The 21,215-nt window shown below is 53.6% G+C and overlaps 8 protein-coding genes across 8 annotated transcripts; 4 read left to right on the forward strand and 4 right to left on the reverse strand.

Annotated features, from left to right (window-relative positions):
• Positions 1-535: 535 nt before the first annotated feature.
• MYCFIDRAFT_76008 (uncharacterized protein) lies at positions 536-3,753 on the reverse strand (the record flags this gene model as incomplete). The annotated part of the gene is made up of 2 exons (XM_007922236.1): positions 536-3,613; positions 3,667-3,753. 2 exons carry the CDS (start codon positions 3,751-3,753, stop codon positions 536-538), a joined length of 3,165 nt encoding a protein of 1,054 aa, XP_007920427.1.
• A 186-nt stretch (positions 3,754-3,939) lies between these two features.
• MYCFIDRAFT_71345 (uncharacterized protein) lies at positions 3,940-5,707 on the reverse strand. Its single transcript, XM_007922127.1, has 3 exons — positions 4,382-5,707; positions 4,267-4,327; positions 3,940-4,212 (listed from the first exon to the last, which is right to left on the reverse strand). Exons 1-3 carry the CDS (start codon positions 5,692-5,694, stop codon positions 4,072-4,074), a joined length of 1,515 nt encoding a protein of 504 aa, XP_007920318.1. The 5' UTR covers positions 5,695-5,707; the 3' UTR covers positions 3,940-4,071.
• A 578-nt stretch (positions 5,708-6,285) lies between these two features.
• On the reverse strand, positions 6,286-10,672 carry MYCFIDRAFT_148801 (uncharacterized protein; the record flags this gene model as incomplete). The annotated part of the gene is made up of 4 exons (XM_007923134.1): positions 8,045-10,672; positions 7,071-7,978; positions 6,579-7,009; positions 6,286-6,467 (listed from the first exon to the last, which is right to left on the reverse strand). The coding sequence occupies exons 1-4, from the start codon at positions 10,652-10,654 to the stop codon at positions 6,286-6,288; spliced, it is 4,131 nt and encodes a 1,376-aa protein (XP_007921325.1). The 5' UTR covers positions 10,655-10,672.
• Positions 10,673-11,661: 989 nt separating this feature from the next.
• MYCFIDRAFT_184947 (uncharacterized protein) lies at positions 11,662-14,006 on the forward strand (the record flags this gene model as incomplete). Its single annotated transcript, XM_007923135.1, has 3 exons — positions 11,662-12,105; positions 12,172-13,867; positions 13,969-14,006. 3 exons carry the CDS (start codon positions 11,662-11,664, stop codon positions 14,004-14,006), a joined length of 2,178 nt encoding a protein of 725 aa, XP_007921326.1.
• A 233-nt stretch (positions 14,007-14,239) lies between these two features.
• MYCFIDRAFT_209729 (uncharacterized protein) lies at positions 14,240-14,919 on the forward strand. The gene has a single exon (XM_007923136.1). The coding sequence runs from the start codon at positions 14,380-14,382 to the stop codon at positions 14,596-14,598; it is 219 nt and encodes a 72-aa protein (XP_007921327.1). The 5' UTR covers positions 14,240-14,379; the 3' UTR covers positions 14,599-14,919.
• Positions 14,920-15,171: 252 nt separating this feature from the next.
• MYCFIDRAFT_86005 (uncharacterized protein) lies at positions 15,172-16,209 on the forward strand. The gene is made up of 4 exons (XM_007922453.1): positions 15,172-15,422; positions 15,483-15,534; positions 15,647-15,830; positions 15,888-16,209. The coding sequence occupies exons 1-4, from the start codon at positions 15,284-15,286 to the stop codon at positions 16,041-16,043; spliced, it is 531 nt and encodes a 176-aa protein (XP_007920644.1). The 5' UTR covers positions 15,172-15,283; the 3' UTR covers positions 16,044-16,209.
• Positions 16,210-16,387: 178 nt separating this feature from the next.
• On the forward strand, positions 16,388-19,051 carry MYCFIDRAFT_76014 (uncharacterized protein; the record flags this gene model as incomplete). The annotated part of the gene is made up of 8 exons (XM_007922237.1): positions 16,388-16,412; positions 16,546-16,575; positions 17,131-17,264; positions 17,321-17,451; positions 17,570-17,579; positions 17,669-18,073; positions 18,654-18,700; positions 18,832-19,051. 8 exons carry the CDS (start codon positions 16,388-16,390, stop codon positions 19,049-19,051), a joined length of 1,002 nt encoding a protein of 333 aa, XP_007920428.1.
• Positions 19,052-19,292: 241 nt separating this feature from the next.
• Positions 19,293-20,382, reverse strand: MYCFIDRAFT_184949 (uncharacterized protein; the record flags this gene model as incomplete). The annotated part of the gene is made up of 3 exons (XM_007923137.1): positions 19,293-19,747; positions 19,800-20,018; positions 20,079-20,382. 3 exons carry the CDS (start codon positions 20,380-20,382, stop codon positions 19,293-19,295), a joined length of 978 nt encoding a protein of 325 aa, XP_007921328.1.
• Positions 20,383-21,215: the final 833 nt, after the last annotated feature.

Genomic DNA, 21,215 nt, shown 5'->3' on the forward strand with positions numbered 1-21,215 from the left:
GCAGAGAGAGACAGCTACCGGCGAGCGAGCCCTTGTCAAGCAAGACCCATGCAGATTTGTACATTTGTGCTAAGAGGCTAGAGAGGGCCTAACCATGTGGATTGATTGGACTTTTTTTTGGTTCTTGATGAAAGCTGAGATACCCGAAGGACACTACGGCTGTATGGATGTATTTATGAGCACGAATACCCTCGTGGGATTTTTCATGAGAAAGCGAGTCTTCTCATTTGCAAAGCATTGTCGGCTTCAATCTCGTCTTCAGCAAAAGGTTATTGACACTAACAGTAGCAGTGGTCTGTGTACTGTGTCGGCTGTGGCTGGCTGCCACACAACGTACACACTACATATTGCACGGTCGAATCATCTTCGATTAGCATTGCCTGCAGCATCACATTCTCAATCGGGACTGAGAGGCAAGCAGGACATTTTTTTCAGCCATGAGTGTTTCACACTTTCTATCGGACGCTTACATCACACTGGTCGACGATATTCTACCCTGCAGAGGCCTTCGCGGCCGATCGACATCGTGGTCCCGTCAAGGAATCTCTGGAAATTGTGCCTCCAGCTCTGCCGGCAGGGCACCATTCGGGAAAGCAGCCGCCAAAGCCTGTCTCTTGGAATTATAGTACAGGTTCGCGCGCTTGAGCTTTCCACCAGCGGTATCCTTCCAGGTATGGAAAGCGATGTTGGTGTTTGGTCGACGCGAGCGCTGGAAAGCAATGGCGTCCTCGCGCAGCTTGCGTGCAGCCATCATATTATCCTTCAAGCCATCAAGCTCTGAAGATGACTCGCTGTCCTTTTCATGAGAGCTTGATGTGTTGCTCTCGTTCGCCTTCCTGCGGGACTTGATCTCCTGCATGCCTGAGGGACGGACCTTTGGTGCAGCTAATGCCGAAGTCGTGAATGCTGGAAAGCTCTGGAAATCCTCCTCATTTAAGTGACCGCTAGGCATGAGCGTCGCCAGTGCAGATCGTGCCTCGTGGTAAAGGCGAGTTGCATCTTCGAGCTGCTGCATTCCACCAAGAGACCAGGTGCCAACAACTCTTGTGCGCGCTTCCTCTCTCTCGAGCCAAGCCTCTTTGAGCTTGTCTCGTGCAAGCCTCCTCCTCTCCCTAGCTCGTCGCTTGCTACCATCGAGAACGCCGATTGATCCATTCGTCGCGATATTTGCAGGCACATGATCTTCGATGTCTTGCACTGGACCGCCAGCCGACAGAGATGCCTGGTCGCCGTCATCCTCGATGACTTCGAGCTGAGATGCAAATCCTTTGGAGAGCAAATCATCGAACGCATCGAGGTTTACAAGTCGAGCGTTCTGAAGGCCTGGAGGTTTGGTTGGTGCTGTGAAACCGATGGCACTGCTCGTTGACGGCAACAGGGGAGGATCTTTCTGGGCATGAGGCTCAGGGGGCTCGAGAATATCGGAAGCGTCGACTGAACGCTCGTGACCGATGGACTCCTGTTCCGTCGATTCCAGGGCAGAGGGAAACGAGGGCGTAGAGGAATTCGGAGCATCGATGCTAGGTCTCAATGGCGTAGCACTGAAAGATTCACCGGGCACAGAATCCGTCAAAGCGCCTCCGCCAAGATCAAGATCGATCAAGTCTCTGGTGACGTCTGACGTTGAAATTTCATCCGGGCGAAGCTCGACCGGAGGATACTGGGGCGAGAGCGTGATGCCAGGAGGTTCTTTCTCAGCAATCATGTTGACATCAGCCTGTTCCTGAATTACCTTGACAGCGCGTCTCACCGCGTCATCCCTTGACTGCATGCTAGTCTGCTCTTGCATGGCATTTTCGTCTCGTATTGACGACAACGGTTGTGGACGGCTGTTGTCGGAGCACGATGCCAAAAGGGCAGCCTCGAGATCTGATGCCCATAGCACGTCCATGTCTGCATGATGCTCTTTACCACTCTGGTCTGAGCCGGTCCAACCCTCGGCTTCAACGACATCACTTCCAAGATCTTGTGCAAGGAAATCTTCCTCGGATGGCCTACTGATTGAAATTGTTGGCCGTGGTAGTTCTTGCCCATTTTCGCGGGTTGGACACTCGTAGGACGTCGTTGATAGCATAGGAGATGTCTTCTCGGGCCCAAGACCTTCGATGATGCTTCTAGCATTGTCGATCCGATCGTCAACAGCTCTGGATGAGGTTGTTTGGAAGGCTTTCAGAGCAGTTGCGGTCATGGCGCGACTAGCAGGTTGTATCAGCTCCGGAGTGCTGTCGTAGAAGCTTAGGCGCTCGGGGTGTGAAGGCTGCTTTCGAGAGAAAACAGCCTCGTGCTCCGGCTCAATAAAAGGCTGATGGAATACAGTTGCAGTCTCCTGGTTTGGGTTGAATGTATCGGCGGGCTCGTTTACAGTAGACTCGTTGATCTCAGAGATCAACCCAGCTTTGCGCTCCTCATCAACTTCGTAATGAATCTCATTATGCTCATCAGTGACCATGTTGTCAGCCTCTTCGGGTATCGAGCTCGCTCCGCATCCAGAAGCATCATCTCCGTCGGAATTTTCAGGTTTCTGTGTCATATCCACTGGCTTGCCATCATTAGTCACTTGCAGCAGGTCTTGCGGTGCTGCTCGACAAGCCTTCGCCTGCAAGGACTTTCTGACATGCGGAGGGACATAGTCTGGAGGATTTGACACCGATGCCATACCAGCTGGGACAGGCTTTGGGGGCTGGGCAACATGCCTGTTAGGTTGGAAGCGTCGAATGTCGCTTACGTGTGGTTTGGCACTCCTCGGGCCACCACGACCAGTCGAGGCTTTCGACTTGTAGTCCCGAGATGCCGTTGACATGAAGCTTGAGGCTTCAGCCAGCTGCTCGGCGGTGAAATTGAATGCATTGTTCCGTGCAGCTGTTGCCTCGTTCGTCGCGAGTGACCGACTTACTTCAACAGATGGCTGGAACGCTCTATTCAGCATGCCAGCCTTCATGTTCTCAATGAAGGATGTCTGGGCGGCAGCTTTTTTCTCTTGATCAGTGAGCACTGGTCTGGGGCCCGGAAGTATTTTCTGGGGTACTGCATTTTCTTTTGCCACGAATTTCTTCTTGTCGCTCACAAGGGCTTTCTGAACTGCTCCGCCACACAACGCTGCGGTGTTGGAGGTATGCAAGGTGGAAACGCGAAGCTTTTGAGCTTCAGCTATGCTGCTCGAAGGCTCTTGTCGGTGGATCGGCTCGGGCTCGCGACTGTTGGCGGGCGGTCCAGATGCATCGGGAACATGCTCGACAGACTTGTCGTGAGTTCCACCATGGCGCTCGAGCGTAGCGGCTGCTTTCCCGACCATTCCAACCTTCGCTGACTCCTCAATACTGCTGCCGCCTGCCTCTGCAGAGTCCAGCAGAGGCTCGGGTTCTGGTTCCTCCAGCCATTGTTCGCTGGGCAGTGGGACTCTGCGCTGTGCATGCAGGGAAGCTCCTGTGATAGCAGCCTCATCGCCAATGCACGAGCGAAGGAGCTCAGCGGTAAAGGCCAGGAGTGAGGTTTGCAGCCAGAGATGTACAAGCCATGAGACGGTGAAGCAGTACAGAACGACGCAGGCGAACAAAGCAAGGACCAGGATGGCCAGTCGAACGATATGCGCCACGATCGCGACTGCGGCGGCGAGCTGAGAATCGTTAGCTTAGGCTCGAGACAGACTGAGGAATCATTGTCTCCTACTGTCGGGCTGAGATGCTCAGTCATACGCTGCGGCACAGCAGATGCATCCACATCTCCCGTGTCCTCTTCGAAAGCTGAGACGTCCATCATGGACGGAGCCGTCGAGGTGCAGCGTCGCCGTCGCAGATATGAGGGGGGGATCGAGTGATGGTGCTGAAGTGACGGTGCAGAGGTCGCGGTGGACGTTGGCGGTGGACGTTGGCGTTGGCGTTGGCGTTGGCGTTGGCAACTGCAGCTTCTCAACTTCGGAAATCTCGGGAAAGTGCGAGTCGACGGTGGATTTCACATTTCGATTGCTTGCTGTCGCGCCAAGGAATATCTACAATCAGTCGCCCTTGTCATCTTCCACATGTAGCAACGTTAGCATCGTCAAGCCGCTCCATCAAACCTCACCCAACGTCAATGCTATGACCTCTTCCTCATGCCGACTTGCAGGCCCAGCGGCTTTCGTAGAAATCCTTCTCGTGTCTCAAGTTCATCCTGGTATAGCTCGAACTCATATCTTCGGAACACAGTCGCCACGATCAATGCGAGCTCCATCTCCGCCTGAACACGCCATCAGCTTTGACAGGAGCTAGTTCTGGGGAACCTGAGACTTACCACATTCCTTCCCACGCAAGCACGAGGACCATATGAAAAGGGGATGAACGCCAGCTTTTGCCTAGGAGAATGTTAGCTCAAAAACAGAATCACGAAGTCTTCCCACATTGTTCACCTTTCCGTCACTTTCTCCCACCGCTCAGGGCGGAACTCATCGGCGTCCGGACCCCATATCTCCTTGGAGTGGTGCATCACATATGCTGGTACACTCAGCACAACACCTGGCGGGAAGTGACGACCAGCAACTTCGACACCATCCCCAGGAGGCACCACACGAGGAAGTCCTTGAGAAGATGTGCTGTGGATGCGCAAAGTCTCCGAGATGACTTGGTCCAGATATTGCAAATTCTTCACCTGCTCATAAGTCGGCACATCGTCAGACGGCAGAGCCTCATCGAGTTCCGCCTGGAGCTTCTTGACAACGTGTGGATTCTTCAAGCAATGGAAAAGCAGCGCACAGGATGTGTTCGAGGTCGTATCCGACCCGGCAATCAGCTGCGTGAGTGCCTCTGCGGTCAACTCTGCCTTTGCAAGCTTGTTGCCGTTCTCGTCCTTGCCTTCCATAAGACGAGCGAGCAAATCAACACGATCGATCTCGCCTCGCTCTGCTGCTGCTAGTCGCTGGTTGACGCGAGCGGTGGCGATGCCTGCAAGGTTGGCAATGGCCTCCATGCCCTTGCTGAAAAATGGGTCTGGTAGGTATTTGGCATACGGCTTGATCGCTGGCCAACAGCCAACAGCATTTGACACTTCTCCTCGGCGGTTGAGAACTTCGATAGCTGGTGCATATGTCACTGGCCCATCTGGGTTCAACTGTACTTCCGCAATGTCTGCGCCCTTCTCCAGCATCCCGAATGGGGCACCAAATGCCAGGTCACCGATGATGTCAAACGCCACATAATTGAACCAGTGCAATGCGTCGAAGCGAGTGTACTTTCCGGCTCCTGTATTCTTAGCGATCTCATCCCAGCGTTTTGCAAGCAGCTCCAGGTTGTGGTGGATGTACTGCTCGAACTGACCAACAGACTTTGCGCTGAAGGTGTGCGAGACGGTCTTTCGCTTCCGGGTGTGTTCTGCGCGATCTCTGGTGTTGAAGAGGCCTCGCTGAATTGACACGAAAGCATCGTAGTACTCGGACTTTAGGAAACCCGTTCCATGGCCATATATGATGGGAATAGCCTCGGGCTCTGCTATTGACACGTGATTTGGCTGGACTCGAACAAATTTTCCGTATTTCTCGTGCAGTTTGTAGACTGTATAGTATCTCCTACACCGCCGACACTCGTACATATACCACAGTGTTGTAAATTTTGCGAGGAATGGCCCCGGCACATCCCTGATCGACCAATTTCTGAGGAATGGGAGGAGGTAGAAGAGGAACGGGGAGGCCAGCAAAGCCCAGGGCGTGAAAAGAAACGATAAGAACATTGTGAGCTTGCGGATACTCTCCAAGTGCCAGCAGGGCAGATGATGGCTTGGCAAGCAGCAGCGACAACGAAGACGCAATCTTTATACCAACTCTCGACGTAGCAAAGCTCCAGCTACACCGTCCCTGTCCACGTTCCGGCCAGTGACGCCGAAGAAATAAAGTTCGGGCGTCCCACTTCGCCGACTGGAGTGAACGTGATTGTGATGATCGAAAGGGGATGTACCAGGCGCCTCCATGCGGGGCAGCGGACTCATCATTTTGCGTACTCCGCGTGAAGGGTGGTAAGCTCGGAGAAGTTTCGCTGGTTGGGTCGCGGATGTCGCTGACGGTATATAAGGCCCTGGCCCGATGCCCTACTGCTGCAGCAAAGCACCCTCATCATTTATTCGTATCCCAAGCTTGTGCACGGCTGGCTGCGGATCGTCGAGGGTTGACGGCGCTATTATTATTCTGCCGTCGCTGGAGCACGAACGAAGCAGCGAAAGCGCGAGGCTACAATTGTGCAATGCACGTATACTGTCGCACGAATAATGTATGATATATGTGAGAGCAATTCTTTTATTGAGGCTGTATGCTTGTTTTACGGTATCTCAGTCGTACAAATCTTCGCCAGTCTGACCGTTGACAGGCCCAGGCCCAGACGGAAGCTGATTACTTGCGTTGATATCATGAGACTTTCCCTTGCCTTTCCCCTTGCCAGATGGCGGCCGCCCTGAATTATTATTGATCAGTGACAGCTGATCTGTTCTGATAACAAAATCGTCTTCGTCGGCTTCGGAATGTCCTACAGTCGAAGTCGACATACCATAAGAACGGGCGTTGCCGTTCATGCTTGTTGCTTTGCCCATGCTCGCATGTTTTACGGTTTGCATGGCTCCTGTACGAGCGAACCCTTGTCCATTCCGGTCGGAGCCATTTGATGAAGACATGGGTTGTGCGTCTTCAGTCTCTGGCTTCTTCTTCGTGGCGCCTTCAAAGCTCGCACGTACACGTTCATAGTGACGTAGTTCGTCCACACTGACACTAGGCACCAAATCTTCCTTGGCTCGAACGAAGTCCTCCTCGGTGACCATGACTTGGGTGTCATTTTCAGAGTCATAGTGATCAAAGTAGTAGGCCACAGAGATCTGGGCCTGTTCGCGGGAAGCGCGCTCTTCGTTGATATGGTGCACGCGTGCATCGACCTGTCGTGCAGATCGAGTGACAGCCTTCAGCATGGCATCCGAGCAGAGTGCATACAAGTCAGCACCAGTGAAGGTGAATGGCAGCGTCTCTGCTACGCGAGCAAGAGATACAGAAGGGTCAAGCGTGAATCTAAGGAGTCGGTCAGCGGAATCCCAACAAGACTTTCGCACTAGAGCGTTCAACGACTTACTTTCTGGTCAATGCTTCCAAAATGGCCGCTTGCTTCGCATGAGTGTCACTAATGCTGAGGTAGAGCATTTTGTCAAAACGGCCAGGACGTAATAAAGCTTGATCGAGCAAATCTGGTCGATTTGTCGCTCCAATCACGAAGACTCCACCGCCATTCTCATCCCCATCACTCATTCCGTCAAGCTCAGCCAGGAGTTGGGAGACGATTCTGTCCATCACACCGCCACTGTCACCCTGGTTGCCACGTTTGGGCGCAACGGAGTCTAGCTCATCGAAGAAGACTACGCACGGACGAGCGTCTCTTGCTCTTTGGAAGACACGCCTGACGTTGGCCTCTGATTCTCCAATGTACATGTTAAGCAATTCGGGCCCTTTTACTGAGAAGAAGTTCAAACTGAATTCGGTAGCTATGGCCTTCGCAAGCAGGGTCTTTCCAGTTCCTGGAGGTCCATAGAACAGGATTCCGGACCGCTTCTTCAAGCCCTTAGCAAAGAGCTCAGGCCTGGACAATGGAAGCTGGATGGTCTCGATCACGGCGTCTTTGACATTTGTTAGACCTCCAACATCGGACCATTGCACATTTGGGATCTTCGGGGCTCCGATGGAATCTGCAAAGTTCTTGCGAGCGAGGTCCACTGCTGCATCAAAGTCGGCTGGCGTGACGGAGGTGGCACCGGCACCTCCTGAAATTTGAATGTCCTTAATTGTGACAGTTTCGTGTGCAGCTTCAGATTTAGACCGTGCAAGCGATTCCAGGCGCTCGGCCTTTGCTACGAATGCACGATCAACCACATCGACCAAGTCTCCGGCGACAAGTGCTGCGGTTTTGATTGCGATTGAGCCAAGATCGACCTCTGTAGCCAGAGGGACACCAGATTCTGCAATAGCGTCTCTCAGTATGCCTTCTCGCTCGCCCTCATCTGGTGCAGACATTTCCAACTCGTGTGTGAACAATCCGCGAACAGAATCGGGCACTTTATCGATATCGGTGGTAGTTGCAATCAGCACTCGGCAAGTCTCCAATACCGCTTTAAGTGAAGCTGCTGCCCTATCTGCACCGATGACCTCCAGATGAGTGATGCAGATCGCTGTATACTCTGGACCACATTCGAGCGCTCGCTCGCATCGTGCTTCGAGTAACCCCTGGGCATGAGTATCAATCCCAGCGCCGCCTTCCGAAGCGATGTCGTGAGCATCGATATGGAAATAGTGTATACCGATGTCTGCACACGCTCGTTGCACAGTGCGTGCCTTTCCAATGTTGCGCTGAGTGGAAGTTATCAGGACAGTCAGAGGAGGCATTCCTAGGTGCACTGCCCTCGGGCTAATCGACACAGAAATCAGCTCGCGTAGTCTTCGCTGCAGAGGTGAAACATAGGGCTGACTTGGTTCAGGTAGCCTGGAGCCTGAAGTGGTTTTCGCTTGCACTTTTCGCATTCCCAGGTAATACTGCCACGCATTGCTTGTAGCAGATGGTAACTTGCGCCTTTCGTCTCCCGATTGACGCATCGTCATTTTGGATGGGTCAATTGAAGCGACATTGCCCCATATGTCCCCGTCCAATTCGTTGCTATCTTCTGAAGGTGGCACACTGACATCTTCGATAGTAAACCAAGCAACATTCCTGGCGCTACGCACTGTCTGCTCTTCACGATGAGGCCCAATCTGAGACAGAATGGCACCGGCAGAGGTGCCATCTTGCTCTAAATCACCTTCGTAAATGGACCTGCCTAGCGACTCATCAACAGGGATGGCGATAACATCGCCGGGCTTGACGATCCGCTGCCTGTCTTCAAAGTACTGTTTCAGGTTGGCGTACAAGGTGTTGATCAGAATCCTCTCTGTAGATATTGGCGTGACAATCTTGCGGAGCGTAACTTCAGAAGCTGTAGGAGGTGCTCTTGCAGACACCGAGGTCGGTCTAGGGGTGATCGGTCGTTTCAGGTTAGTCTTCTTGACCGATGGTATAGACATCATGTTAATATTGGTTGGCTCCCCCAGATTGACAAGCAGTATTGGAGAGAGATAGATGGTCGCAGCAGCCGAAGAATTCGTGACAAGGGACGATATGCTGTCTCGTCGCCCATATCGGCCATTGTTTACCTGATATCGTTGGGGCCGCTTTGACATGCTCTCAGGCAGAGTGTAGACCTTGACAGGCCGAGACTGGCGAGAGTGCACACCGTCTTGTGCGCCAAAGGCGCTGAAATTAGGCAACAAATGACTCCCTGCGGCCTCGATCTTCACCCAATCACCGGAGAAGCAGCCCAAGCGAGTCAAAGCAGTGGCATCGACGTACACGCGTGCCTCTTCGTCTTCATCCGAGGCGGGCTTGGGATGAAGGAGCTCGTTTGGTATACGCTCCAGGAGACCTTGGGCTCGAAAGACTTTGCTTCGGACCGAATGACCTCCACGTATGGTAGTGGAGGTCATGTTAGAAAAGACGGATCCGGGAGTGCTGATGCCACGGGCGTGAGCGCCAAACGGCCGAGGTGTGGCAGAAGTAAGGGCGGAGCTCAGGCCTGATGGTGCATCGGCCAGCCCGGGCTTGGCGAGAGAGATCATATCGTCAGAGCCGTCTGACAAATTACTCTCTTCAGCACTGGAGTCGAACAGATCTTCCGAATTGGACATATCCGTGGCAGACTTGGAGACCACAATGGGTTTGGCAGGGGAGTTTTCTTCAGTAGCCGAGAAGAACTGCTCGTTGGCAGTATCTTCTTCTCCAGAGTCTTCGTCTAGCCTGGGGCTGAGAAGAGCCTTGCTATTGAACAGGGTGGCTCGCTTGTCCGATGCAGGGACTATCACGATATTCGTCGTAGCAGCCACAACGCCTTGGGAGACTGGCTCACATGAGAGCACCTTGGCGGGCGGCGCAGGCGTATGTGTGACGGGATGCACCAAGGACAAAGGAAGCACATCTTCGGCATGCACTATCTGCACATGCGCTAAAGCCTCACTCACCAACGCTTTGCTCTTGCTGTCTGCATGCACTCCTGGTGCTTCTTCAGTAGGACTAGGCAAAGCACGCTTCCCGGCCTTTCGCGCGGACTGAGCAGGCGTAGTGCTCAAGCCACTTCCGTAGCGTTTGTTCACATCTTCCAGCTTCTGCAACGCTTCTGTGTCGACGGAGACAAATATGGTGTCGAGTGGGAGAGGGACGACATCGCTGATGCTGACTTCAAGTGTAGAGTTCTGCCGGAGGGTCTTGGTCGGGTAGAGAGCGTGCACAATTCTCACCAAGCTCTGCGTGGCATGCGCAGCGGCAGGGAAGCGCACTGTGGACGGGGGCAGAGGCTTCTCGTTCTGCGCTTGGCCTCGGACAGGCAGAAGGGACCAGCTTGACTCGGTGGGCGAGGGGTTGGGGGTCCAAGGCGTGAAGGCGGCGTGGTAGGTCTTCTCTTTGACATGGCCTTCGGACGAGCCAGCGCTGGGAAACAAGTCGTGCTCCAGGTCGCTCGACAGCACTCCCACCTCGCCCTTCAAGCTGCTGTCCAGATACAGCTTGGCCGATATGGCCGGCTTGTCCTCCCTGCGCCGCCTTTTGCGCTTCAGCGAGCCTGGCTGAGGCACGTCGTATGCCATGATGGCGCTGGGGTTACTGCTGCTGGGGAATTTCGAGCTGTACGGAGACCTTCAACAGCAACAGTCGTCGTGAGTAGTGAGAGCTCCTCCCGAGCATCGAGGAGCACGCTTTGCCAGACAGGGAACTGTCGGAATGTGAAAAATCGGTCCGTGCCGAGGTCCGAGTATGTGTATAATGTCACCAACAGATGCCAACAGACAGGTAGTAGTCGGGTGTATATGACAGTCTGTCCGGTGCGACAGAGAAAGATCGCATCGCACTCTCAGCACCATCTGCTTGGTGAGAGGCGTGCGTTGCTGTTGGACCATGCTCATCACCGTGCCGCCTGCCCTGCCGGAGACGGCGGAGACAGTGCATCTCTCGAGTCTCGGCTGCGGAGAGCGGAGAGCGGAGAGCGGAGCGGAGCGGAGAACGGAGACGAACCTCCGAAACCTCCGAAACTCTGGCTCTGGTCGATGGGATGGGCATGTGTGGCAGGAGGTACATGTATTATTGTTGCAGTGTGCTCGCAGCACATCACTGGACGATGCAGTATGAGGCTGCTGAAGGAATCACCAATGCCAATGCCAATGCCAATGCCAATGCCAGTGCCAGTGCCAGTGCCAGTGCCAGTACCAATGCCAATGCCAGTGCCAGTACCAGTGGACCCAATTCGCAATCTCGTGCGTCCAACTTTTCCAACCCGCCCGGCGTCTACGTCACCCCGAGAATCCATCTGCAATTCGCAATCGCCAATCTGGAGATGTACATGCACGTGTCGACGAGCCCGACCATGGTTGAGAACTTGACATTCCATTACAGATCGACGCTCTCCAATTTGCCGCAAGTCGGCCGCTCACTACTATCATGGTGCGCGACATTGACATTGGCTCGTCTGCCACCACTCCTCCCTGTATTCTCCTTCTACCTCCTACCTCATTCTGCCTTTGTATGATTCTTGACGCCTGCGCTTACACCTGCACCCTTCTCTGCGTAGCCCGGCACTGCAAGGGCCGCACATGATACCATGTACAATGGCGCTGCGAACGATCGATCCGCTACACTGCCCGGCTCTGGCCTTCGCTACAAGCAGAGAGCTTACGCCCACCAAGCTGAAAAGTTAGGATACCTCTCACTGGAGAAAGAGCCCGCCGGCAATGGTCATACACAAGCAGCAGAGGCCAAATTTGTGACTCCATTCGACCCAGTCATCGAGACCCAGGATGGCAAGCGACTGCCTGCCGTACCGGTGGACGAGGCGAACAAGCTCAATGCATTGAAAGACCAGGCCGAGCGAAGGACTCCACGGGAAGCACCTCAGTCTGCCCTGCGCGAAAGCAAAGATGGGCACGTTCACGGCATTATACACGGCCATTCGCAACCGGCACAACAGAGCGAGGAAGCTGGCGCGCCTCTTCGCGAGGCTGTTCCATCCTCAAAGACCAATCCATTATTCCCACCTCTACCTATGGTTCGAGCAACTTGAGAGCACCCCAATATCCGAGACATTTGCTGACATTCGTGTCATTACTTTTAGTACGGACCGCCCTCTTGCCTACGGACCCTTCAGTGCTGCTTCTTCCGCGCAACGTCTGCTGTGCTATCTTTCTGCTTTCTTCTCGCCATTGTCGTCGGAGCACTGATAGACGCCGTCCCGCGAATGAGTAAAGACTTGCGAACACGTGCCTCGCTCAAGAACCCCAAAAAGCTGAGACCTTTCTACAACGAAGAAATGAAAAGACGGCAGGAACGCAAAGCAGCGGAAGGGGCTTGGAGTAAACAGCGCAATGGCGTGTCAACACCATCTGGGGAGAAAAGCACCCACCAGGACGAGGAATACATTCCAACTGAAGGTGGTCCTGATCCGCTCGTTGTTGACGTTGCCTACTACGCTCGACGTGTGGGCCTCGATGCCGAAACGTATGAAGTGCAAACAGAGGATGGATTTATAATTGAGCTGTGGCACATATTCAATCCTCGTGAATATTGCAGCCCCCCGCCCGAGGCTCGTGGTATTCAAGGCCCAGACATCTTCCGCACACGTCCGACAGATCCTACCTTTGGCCAGGCTCAACAGTGGAAGGACGGCAGGAAAAGATACCCAATCCTCATGATACATGGCTTGCTCCAATCTGGGGGCGCTTTCTGCTGCAACGACGATGACTCGCTCGCCTTCTATCTGGCCAAGTCTGGGTACGATGTATGGATAGGCAATAACCGTTGTGGTTTTACTCCGAAGCACACATCCTTACGATACGAAGATCCAAGGATGTGGAATTGGAACATTCGGCAAATGGGCGTTATGGATATGCCAGCTCTCATCAGTCGAGTCCTCGCCGAAACAGGCTTTCCTAAGCTGGGCTTGATTTCTCATAGTCAGGGCACCACAGAGGTCTTCGTCGCTCTCGCAAAAGAGCAGAGACCAGACATTGGTGAAAAGATCTCGGTTTTCTGCGCCCTGGCGCCTGCTGCCTACGCAGGCCCGCTCATTGGAAAATTCTATTTCAAGTTTATGCAAAGCATCAGCCCAGGCATATTTCGCATTGTCTTTGGCATACATTCCTTCATTCCTCTGATGCTCATGGCTCACAAGATTCTACCCGCGCGACCTTTTTCCTGGATGGGCTACCACGTATTCTCTTACCTCTTCGGCTGGAACGATGGTAGATGGGATCGAGGACTGCGAGATCGCATGTTTCAGTGGGCGCCCGTCTATGTCAGCGCCGAATCCATGCGCTGGTGGCTAGGTAGGGAATGCTTCGCCATGCAAAAGTGCATCTTGGCCACAAGAGAAGAGGGAAAATTGGAAGACCAAGAAGACGAGGAAGACGATGAGATCATTCGTAAATACTACGCGGATCGCGAACCTCATGTCACGGAGCGGCGGAAATTGCAGCGTAACTTGACCAGCTTCCACTGTCAAACTTTGACACATCAACATCACGATTCGAAGAGGGCCAAGTTCGCTTGGTACGATGATCGCTTCCCACCTCTTGCGATGTGGGTATGTGGTGCTGATGACCTGGTCGATGGTCGGAGACTGTTACGGCGATTTGATCGCGGCCGAGAACCACATGTTCGCGTTGTGCACAAGAAAATAATCGAAGGATATGAACATCTAGACGTGATTTGGGCAATGGATGCGATAGAAAAGGTTGGCAAGGAAGTCCGTGAGGTGATCTGGCGGACTGCAGACTCCATTAGCCAATCTCGGTGCAGAATACCGGTGGGATGTACAAGGCCTTATCAGGAAGAACCAGAGGGACTAGACGTGCCAATGGTGAATTCGGGGGGACGGGCGCGAATGGCTAGCATCAGTGAGACACCAGCACAGTATGGGGAATCTGCGAGGACGAAAGTGGATGCCAGTAAGAGCGCCGGCGAAGATCAGCAACATTACGAAGAAAGCGTTGATGAAGTCCAGGAGCTTGCTAGGCACAATGAGATACCTTCGATGTTTGGAAGGAGGCTTCCCGAAGCACATTTCACGGACTTGCAGGAGAAATCGAACCCCATTGAACAGCAGAAGGCATGAGAGGAGTGCATACGAGCAACATACACAAGACATAGAGATGATCCGCGTAAAGAGATAGACCTACAAATTATTGGCATGAATGTGATGATAATGCTTGATGTTGATCATGGTGGGTGTATTGACAGCTCTCAACTCCAGTTCTGTGCTCAACCTTCATTTTATCATGAATCGCACTGCGGGTATAAGCGTAACCTGCGCGATGTCGCATAGATGTTTGCTCTCTGCCTGCATGGCCGTGCTTGTGGTCATCCGGATTCACTCTTAGAATGGTCTACTATGGAGCCACACTTGATTACGGCGATTGCCATCCAAGGCCACCGCGCTGGCCCATCTTGTGCTTGTCTGGCCCTCTCTTACTGCCATGCTCGACCAAGTTCCACGATATCAACTCTTGGAAGTAACCAGGTCGACCATGCAACTGGTTTATGAGGTACAACGGCTCTGTTTGGCGCACAGGATGCCGCAATGGCATATAATTCCCACTGTGACAGATTCGTGATCGTCTCGTTGCAAGAGCGACGCCTCGCAGCCTTTGATGAAGTTGGTCTTCTTCGCATCGCGATCATCGATGTCTGTCTGGAGAGAAATCCGATCTTTCCAACGGAAGCAAGCGGCAACGTGCGCTGATCGACGGCGCTAGGTTCTAGTGAGTGAAGGGTCCCGATGTTCCTGCGTCGTAGGCCGAGTCACCACAGTGGCCTCCTCATCATAATTCCATCGCTTCATCGTAGATTGCTAATTGAATTGAAGAGCATTCCATTATCAGTATGCCCCGAACAAAAGTTCAAAGAGCTTTCTGCAGACTGCGGGAGACCTTAAGCCTTCTTATAAGAGTCGCGTGTCTTACCCCGGCATTCCGAGTGTGGGGTATGGAGTAGTCCCAAAGCTTTGTGTTTAGTTCTATCAGCTGATCATTGAGCACGAGACCTCACTGATGACAAGCCCCGCCTGCCAGCTCTCTCTTCCTCGAACTTAGCAACAAGCTCTCCTCCTTTCTTCACACACAGCTGAGCATCCTGTTCCTGACTACTGCAATTGTTCCCTTGCGAATCAACGATTCATCCCTCCTATAGTCACTGACTTACCCGAGAGCTCCATCTCATCACAAGCCATCATGTCCGCTGAAGTGCAAGAACCCCTCAGCAAGGTCGACTCTGCCATTGATGATGCTCCAGGATCGCCCAGCGACTCCAAGGTGAAGCACCGGAGAACGAGTAGCACCGTGAGCGGCGTCTTCAACATCCTTGATCTTGGTGAGTTCCCTTTCGCTCCGGAGGCTCAGCTTCCATGCCGCTGCTGACATAGCTGTCTAGAGAAGGAAGGCGTGGAGCTTAAGATTGCTCCAGAGACACAGAAGCTTAACTGGTAAGTGAGGTCTGTCGTTCTGCTCGCTCGAGATGCTTGGAGCAATGTGCAGCACGGCATGCTCTCGCCTCGTGAATCTCCTGACAGAACGATCCTTCTGACAGCTCTCCAGGAAGCTCAATACGTCTCCAAGCACAATCGATGACCCATCAGTTCTGAAGAAGCTATTGGTGAACCCTCCCGTCAAGAAGATCGACCTCCACTTCCCGCTAGGCCTTGAGGTCACCGCACGGAACCTCAAAGGAGTGACAATCAAGGATGCATTAGATGCAATCCACAAGCAATACAAGAAGAAGGTATTATCCATCCGCTTCATTTCGAGTCCAAGCATGGCCGCTGACCATCCCGCACAGGCGGACGATGAGCTCGATAACCCTTACCTCGCTGGATTCGAGTGGGACAAAGAGGAGTGCTACACACGCTTCATCGTGCACCAGAAGAAGACCGGAGAGGCACCAGCTGGCGGCAGCGGCAAGAAGAAGAACAAGAAGGCCGCCGAAGAAGAGTAATAAGCCGATTCCTGACGCCGATTGTACCGCTGTCACTCGCTTCAGCGTGCGTCTGCAAGAAGCTGGTAGTCATCTGAGATGGCTCAGCAAATGATTAATTCTAGGAAGCTGTGACATTAGCGGGTGCTCTGAGATAGAATTACTCCAAGTCAGGTACCCAGTGTCATGCTTTCCTCTTCTTACAAGCCACAGCAAACAACGAAAAGCACTTGCCTGCAGCGTTCGCTGCTTCATCTGTTGTTGGCATAGGCACGCTTAACTTGAGAGCACCGAGTAAGAGACGAGAATATCGGAGCAACTGCTGGACCAGCCATCTGAGGGTTTCTCCCGGCTGAAGCTGGAAGATGCTTGGAGTGGCATCCGACGCGGGTCAGCGAAAGAGCTCGGGGCTTTTGGCATTTTGCAGTGCCTTGGCGTTCTCTCAAGTCCAGGCCTGATTCCCATGGAGGATTCTACGGTCGGTGTGTCGCACTCGCAGTGCAGAAATGCTGACGAATCCCAGATGGAGTGTTTGGATCTCCGATGCCTATTTGTGAGTGATATGTGTAGAAAGCGACGATGCAGCTCGCACTCAATGCTGCGTCTGTCCCGCCGGTTTTGCCGCAGTCGCCAATTTTTGCACTGGGTCTACGGGGCTGCTGACGTGGAACGATCACAATTCGCTCCACCACTTGGCCTTCATCCCGAATAGCCGTGCTGCAATCTTCACTCACCATTCCCGAGTCCCGACATTGGCCCAAGCAGCAAGAAGCCACTCTGTGTACTGCAGTTCACCGTCTGCTAGGGTTTCACGTTTGGGCACGCGAAGGTGGCGTTTTCATGCCGCTTTTGCGCGCTTTCGAGTTTCGACCTCCGAGGCAGTCCGGTCTGCCACCTTTTTGCCAATAATAACAAGTCGTGCTCTACTCTTTGGGAGGATTCTGCATTTCACGATGCTTACCTTAGCCGACGCGTGCTATGTGGACTTCGACCTGCCTATTTGAACATGCCCAAAATTGGTTCTCCCATCGGAAGCTTTTATCTTCGTCTAGCTTCGGAAGATCTGGACTTGTGCACGTGGCTATGGCTGATTGACTTTCGTGGACAGGTGCAGATCGCCGCTTGTGCTTGAGCGGAGGCGGCGAGCAGCGAGTGACGAATCGCCAGGTGGGTTGGTGGCAGAAGGACGAAGGGCTGGTTGGCGCGCTGGACTCTTCGCCTCGTGGCAGAGCGTGCGAACAGGTTAGAATACAGGAAACGACCCGCAGGACGCACGTTGTTGGCTATCGCGTGGCCAGACACGACACCAAACGGCACATCCGCGAACGCCACCACTGCTAGGCTCCTGGCCCAGCAATAAGTGTTGCATGGCTGTGGCGGGACAGTGCTTTCGGATATGCATAGACCTGCCCGCTGCTGCGCTGGAAAGGTCAGTAGTGTTTCGTATTCTCATTGTCCCGGGATAGCATTGTAACAGCAGTGCTAGCAACTCAGCTGCCACGCCATGTCAACACATTTGCTTCGCCGTACACTTACTTCTCTCTCAGCGACCCGTTTGTACGTTGTGACTTGCATGCATCTCACTAAATGTCTACGCCGAGGACTGAGAGTCACGCATCGTGCTGACTTGTGCATTCTGCAAACAGATTCCAATGTCTGTTCCATGGGACATGAGCAATGCCACTCCAAGGCGCATACCTAAGCTGGCTGTGAGGAATAAGAATAACATTGAAGTCAACAACTCCAGCGAGAAGAGCAATAATGAAGACCGAGAGCGGCCGGACATATTTAGCGTTCAACCTGACGACAGGACATTTGAGTTGTTGACCAGTCGTAATCAGCACCAGCGTACAGATTCGAGACAAAGTCACAGCCAGACAAGAAAGGCCCCCGGCAAGTGGAAGAGCGCTGGCATCCTTGGGTTTCTGGCCCTCAAGGAGCCTTCGACTTCTGCTTTGGAAGAATTTGCAGAGCTTGAGAGGAGAAAGATGACGAACCAGAGGGTACTGCCTGGTGTTTCGTCTCAGAAACTGCCGCATCATGTCCCGAAGGTAAACAGCAAATGGGACGGTCTTCCCCAGCCCAAGACAGAGAAAGACAAGACTCGCGCCAGCCATGAACGAGCTGACAGAAACTCGATGGCGTCTGAAAACTCTCACCATAGCGGCGCTTCAGATCGTGTTCAGTCGCACTCGGCCAAGCATCGTCCTTTTGGGTCGCTGTCTAGCGTCCCCGTAGGCCGACGCTCACTGGAGAAGTCTCGCAACGTCGCAAAGCAATCAACGTGGTCGCCTCCACCTCCTTCTCAAATACATCCGGCTTTTAGAGGGCGACAAGAACATTCCGCATCGCCTCCAGGGCTCTGTATGGCCGATGCTAATGTCGGCGTTGATCAAGACTCTTCAAGCGGTCCAGAGACACCTGATGGCAACCTCTCGGAGCAACTCCGACCCACGATAGAAGGACAATCCTCGTCGACGATTGAACTCTCTGGTTTCCACATAGGAGATTGCGAGGATCCCAACGTAGTTGAGCCTGACCATGAAAAACAAAGTGTCAAGACGAGTCATTCCGGATCAATATACGGAGAAGCCATCACCCAGACGATACCCGAGGAATACATCAGTCCAGAGCCACAGCAAGCCAGGAAGACAATTGCTCAAAGTCATCGCAGTTACGTGAGGAACTTCAGCCACGTATCCAAGTTCTCCCCACGCGACGGCGCATATGCTCGTCAGTCAACTAAACCTGCCCCGGAATCTCATACGCGTGCATCTTCTCCTTCTTCGGGAACAACTACAGTTTCCAGGCCGATGGGAGACGCCACCAGCAACACGAGAAGCTATCGAGCTGCGGAGGCAAGAATTGTTGCTCCGGTCGTTGGTCCGGTGAAATCGAAAAACAAAGAAGTCCTGCCTTGGGAGATGTTTGCACCTCCAGCAGATGACCAGACTTCACTGGCTTCCCATACCATTCAAGACGATTCACGAAAGTTCAAGCGCTTCAGTGGCAGGATTGGGAGGAAGTAGAAACGAAGAATATATCCAGAAGCGTCCATGTCCCATCCTTGAAGGAAACGGGATATATACAATGGTGTAGCAGAAATTGTAGTCATGAGCAATGCCGGCTGAACAAAGAAAGGCAGGGTGGCACATTGCGGCCGTAACCAATGGAAGGGGTGCAGTTTCGCACTTACAGCTGTCCGTGGCGCGTCCTGTGAGATGCGAACGCGGTATAACGTTGCTTCCCCGGATTGTCGCCAGGGTTACACTAAATACTTTTATCGACAGCGCCCGAATCCCGATCCCAGCCTCGATGCTCCAATAAAAGTTGGCGTAGTCTCTCCAGTCGTTCACCTTTTTCGACCCAACGAGCCTCTAACCAGGTCGCAAGAGCCTCATCATCGAGCGGAAGCTGCTCCAACTCATGACGGTCGACATGGACGAAGAGGCGCCACTTTTGAGCCAAGTTTGGCCATGACAATGATTGCCAGAAGCTTGGCGGGACTTGAAATAGCTTGTCGTCCTGGGCATATGCAATCGTGAAGTCGTAAACCGCTTTCACGTGCGGCGTTTTCCTTAGCTTTTGCACGGTGGCTACGAAGCCTTTTGTTCGTGGGTACAACAGATGGGCACCCAAGGCCTTGTTGTTGTTTAAGCACCAGTCTTCAGCGGCTTTCCTCTTAGAGGCACTGTATCTCGTGGCCTCGCTAAAGGATATGAGCCCTGTCATGGATTCAGCAAGGGCATCAATGTTGGCTCGTGTGCGAAAACATACACACTGGCCATTGTTGTCTCGTGATGTGGTAGAAAACGCGATCCATCTCCTTGCGATCGGTCATCCATTTCCTACTCACCAAGGGCATCCCCATGGCCCAGAGGCCCCAGCCCAAGAAGGGAACCCATTTCAGCTGGCGTTTCGCAAAATAGCGGCACCTGCCAAGCATGCCACACTGGATAGCAAGGTGTTGGATGAGATAGAAGTCGGTCCAATCCACTTCTCACGCAGTCAGCATTTTGAGAGTCTTCTACGTCACCTGCATCTTCTGTTTCGTACCGTGGTTGGAGAGCACGATGGCACTCTCTCCCCGTGGCAGTCGGTCAGCCTCGCGGGACACGACGATGTTGGCGCCATTGATGCGAGTGAAGATTAGTTGGATGCCACGCCATACTGATTCTGCTATGCGAGAGGACAAGTTGTATGCCAGATTGGGGAAGACGGCGGACACAGGCAGGAGGGCAGACAGTAGGGCGTCGGCGGCAAATAAATGGAGCAGCCATGGCAGCGTGAACACAGCGGCCCTCAGGGCAAGAGCAGGCGTGCAGAGGCAGAGGCTGAGGCTGTCTCTCGGGGGCGTCATGTTTGGAGGACAGGATGTACGATGTACACAGTATGCAGTGTTACCGCAGCTGGTGCCACGCCGTGCTGGTTGCCGCAGTCGGGTGGCTTGCTGTGCGCAGAGCCGCAAACAACGGCCAATGAAGCGTCTAATCCACATTGGGACAGGCGTCGTCGCTTGACGATTACTTGGCAGGCGCGGTGCAGAACCACGGTCGTATTCCGTATTCCGATATTCGCTCGAGAATCTGAGATGCGCGGCAACAAGCTTCAATTGACTGGGCTGCCTTACTAATTAGGGTGCCTCGGTCGCAAGGCTGCATTGTCTGGGCCTGGCCGGGCCTGGCCGGGCCGGGAGATGGGCTGGGCCTCGAGGTCTGATGATGTCGCTGTACTGGTAACTACTACTGTAGGTCGCACCTCCTCCTACCGCGCTCTGTGCGACGCGACGCGAGCCCACGCCACTAGAACACCTCGCACCTCTGACACTCCTCTACCCCTCAGCCCTCTGTCTGCTCGCCAGAACATAACATCGCGCTCGCACTGCCCATCGAACCTTCACCTTCCCACGATCCTCGACCCTCGACCCCCGTGCGCCCCCAGCAAACGCCGCATTGATCCTCTCTGCGGCTGCGCTCCGACCGCCGCTTCCTGGTCATTCCAAATACACGAGGACAGTCGCTTCCGTTTCAGCGCTGCGATCAAGGCTACGGAGGACGCCTTCCTGCGTACGACGACGGTATGCTCCCTCATTCGCTTTGCCGGGCCTGCTCGACCATGTCCCATTGTCACTCGCACCATCGTGCTCCCTTTCCGAGTAACATACGGCCTGCAGCCTGCTCGTGACCAAGCGAG

Source organism: Pseudocercospora fijiensis (genome assembly GCF_000340215.1).
Source record: "Pseudocercospora fijiensis CIRAD86 unplaced genomic scaffold MYCFIscaffold_1, whole genome shotgun sequence".
NCBI lineage: Eukaryota > Fungi > Ascomycota > Dothideomycetes > Mycosphaerellales > Mycosphaerellaceae > Pseudocercospora > Pseudocercospora fijiensis.

Coding starts and splice junctions, on each gene's coding strand:
- MYCFIDRAFT_71345 (XM_007922127.1), bottom strand. CDS start 5,694: ATGTTCTTATCGTTTCTTTTCACGCCCTGGGCTTTGCTGGCCTCCCCG. Junction 4,328..4,381: donor TGGGAGAAAGTGACGGAAAG/GTGAACAATGTG, acceptor ACATTCTCCTAG/GCAAAAGCTGGCGTTCATCC. Junction 4,213..4,266: donor CTTGCGTGGGAAGGAATGTG/GTAAGTCTCAGG, acceptor TGGCGTGTTCAG/GCGGAGATGGAGCTCGCATT.
- MYCFIDRAFT_209729 (XM_007923136.1), top strand. CDS start 14,380: ATGTTTGCTCTCTGCCTGCATGGCCGTGCTTGTGGTCATCCGGATTCA.
- MYCFIDRAFT_86005 (XM_007922453.1), top strand. CDS start 15,284: ATGTCCGCTGAAGTGCAAGAACCCCTCAGCAAGGTCGACTCTGCCATT. Junction 15,535..15,646: donor GAGACACAGAAGCTTAACTG/GTAAGTGAGGTC, acceptor ACAGCTCTCCAG/GAAGCTCAATACGTCTCCAA. Junction 15,831..15,887: donor ACAAGCAATACAAGAAGAAG/GTATTATCCATC, acceptor CATCCCGCACAG/GCGGACGATGAGCTCGATAA.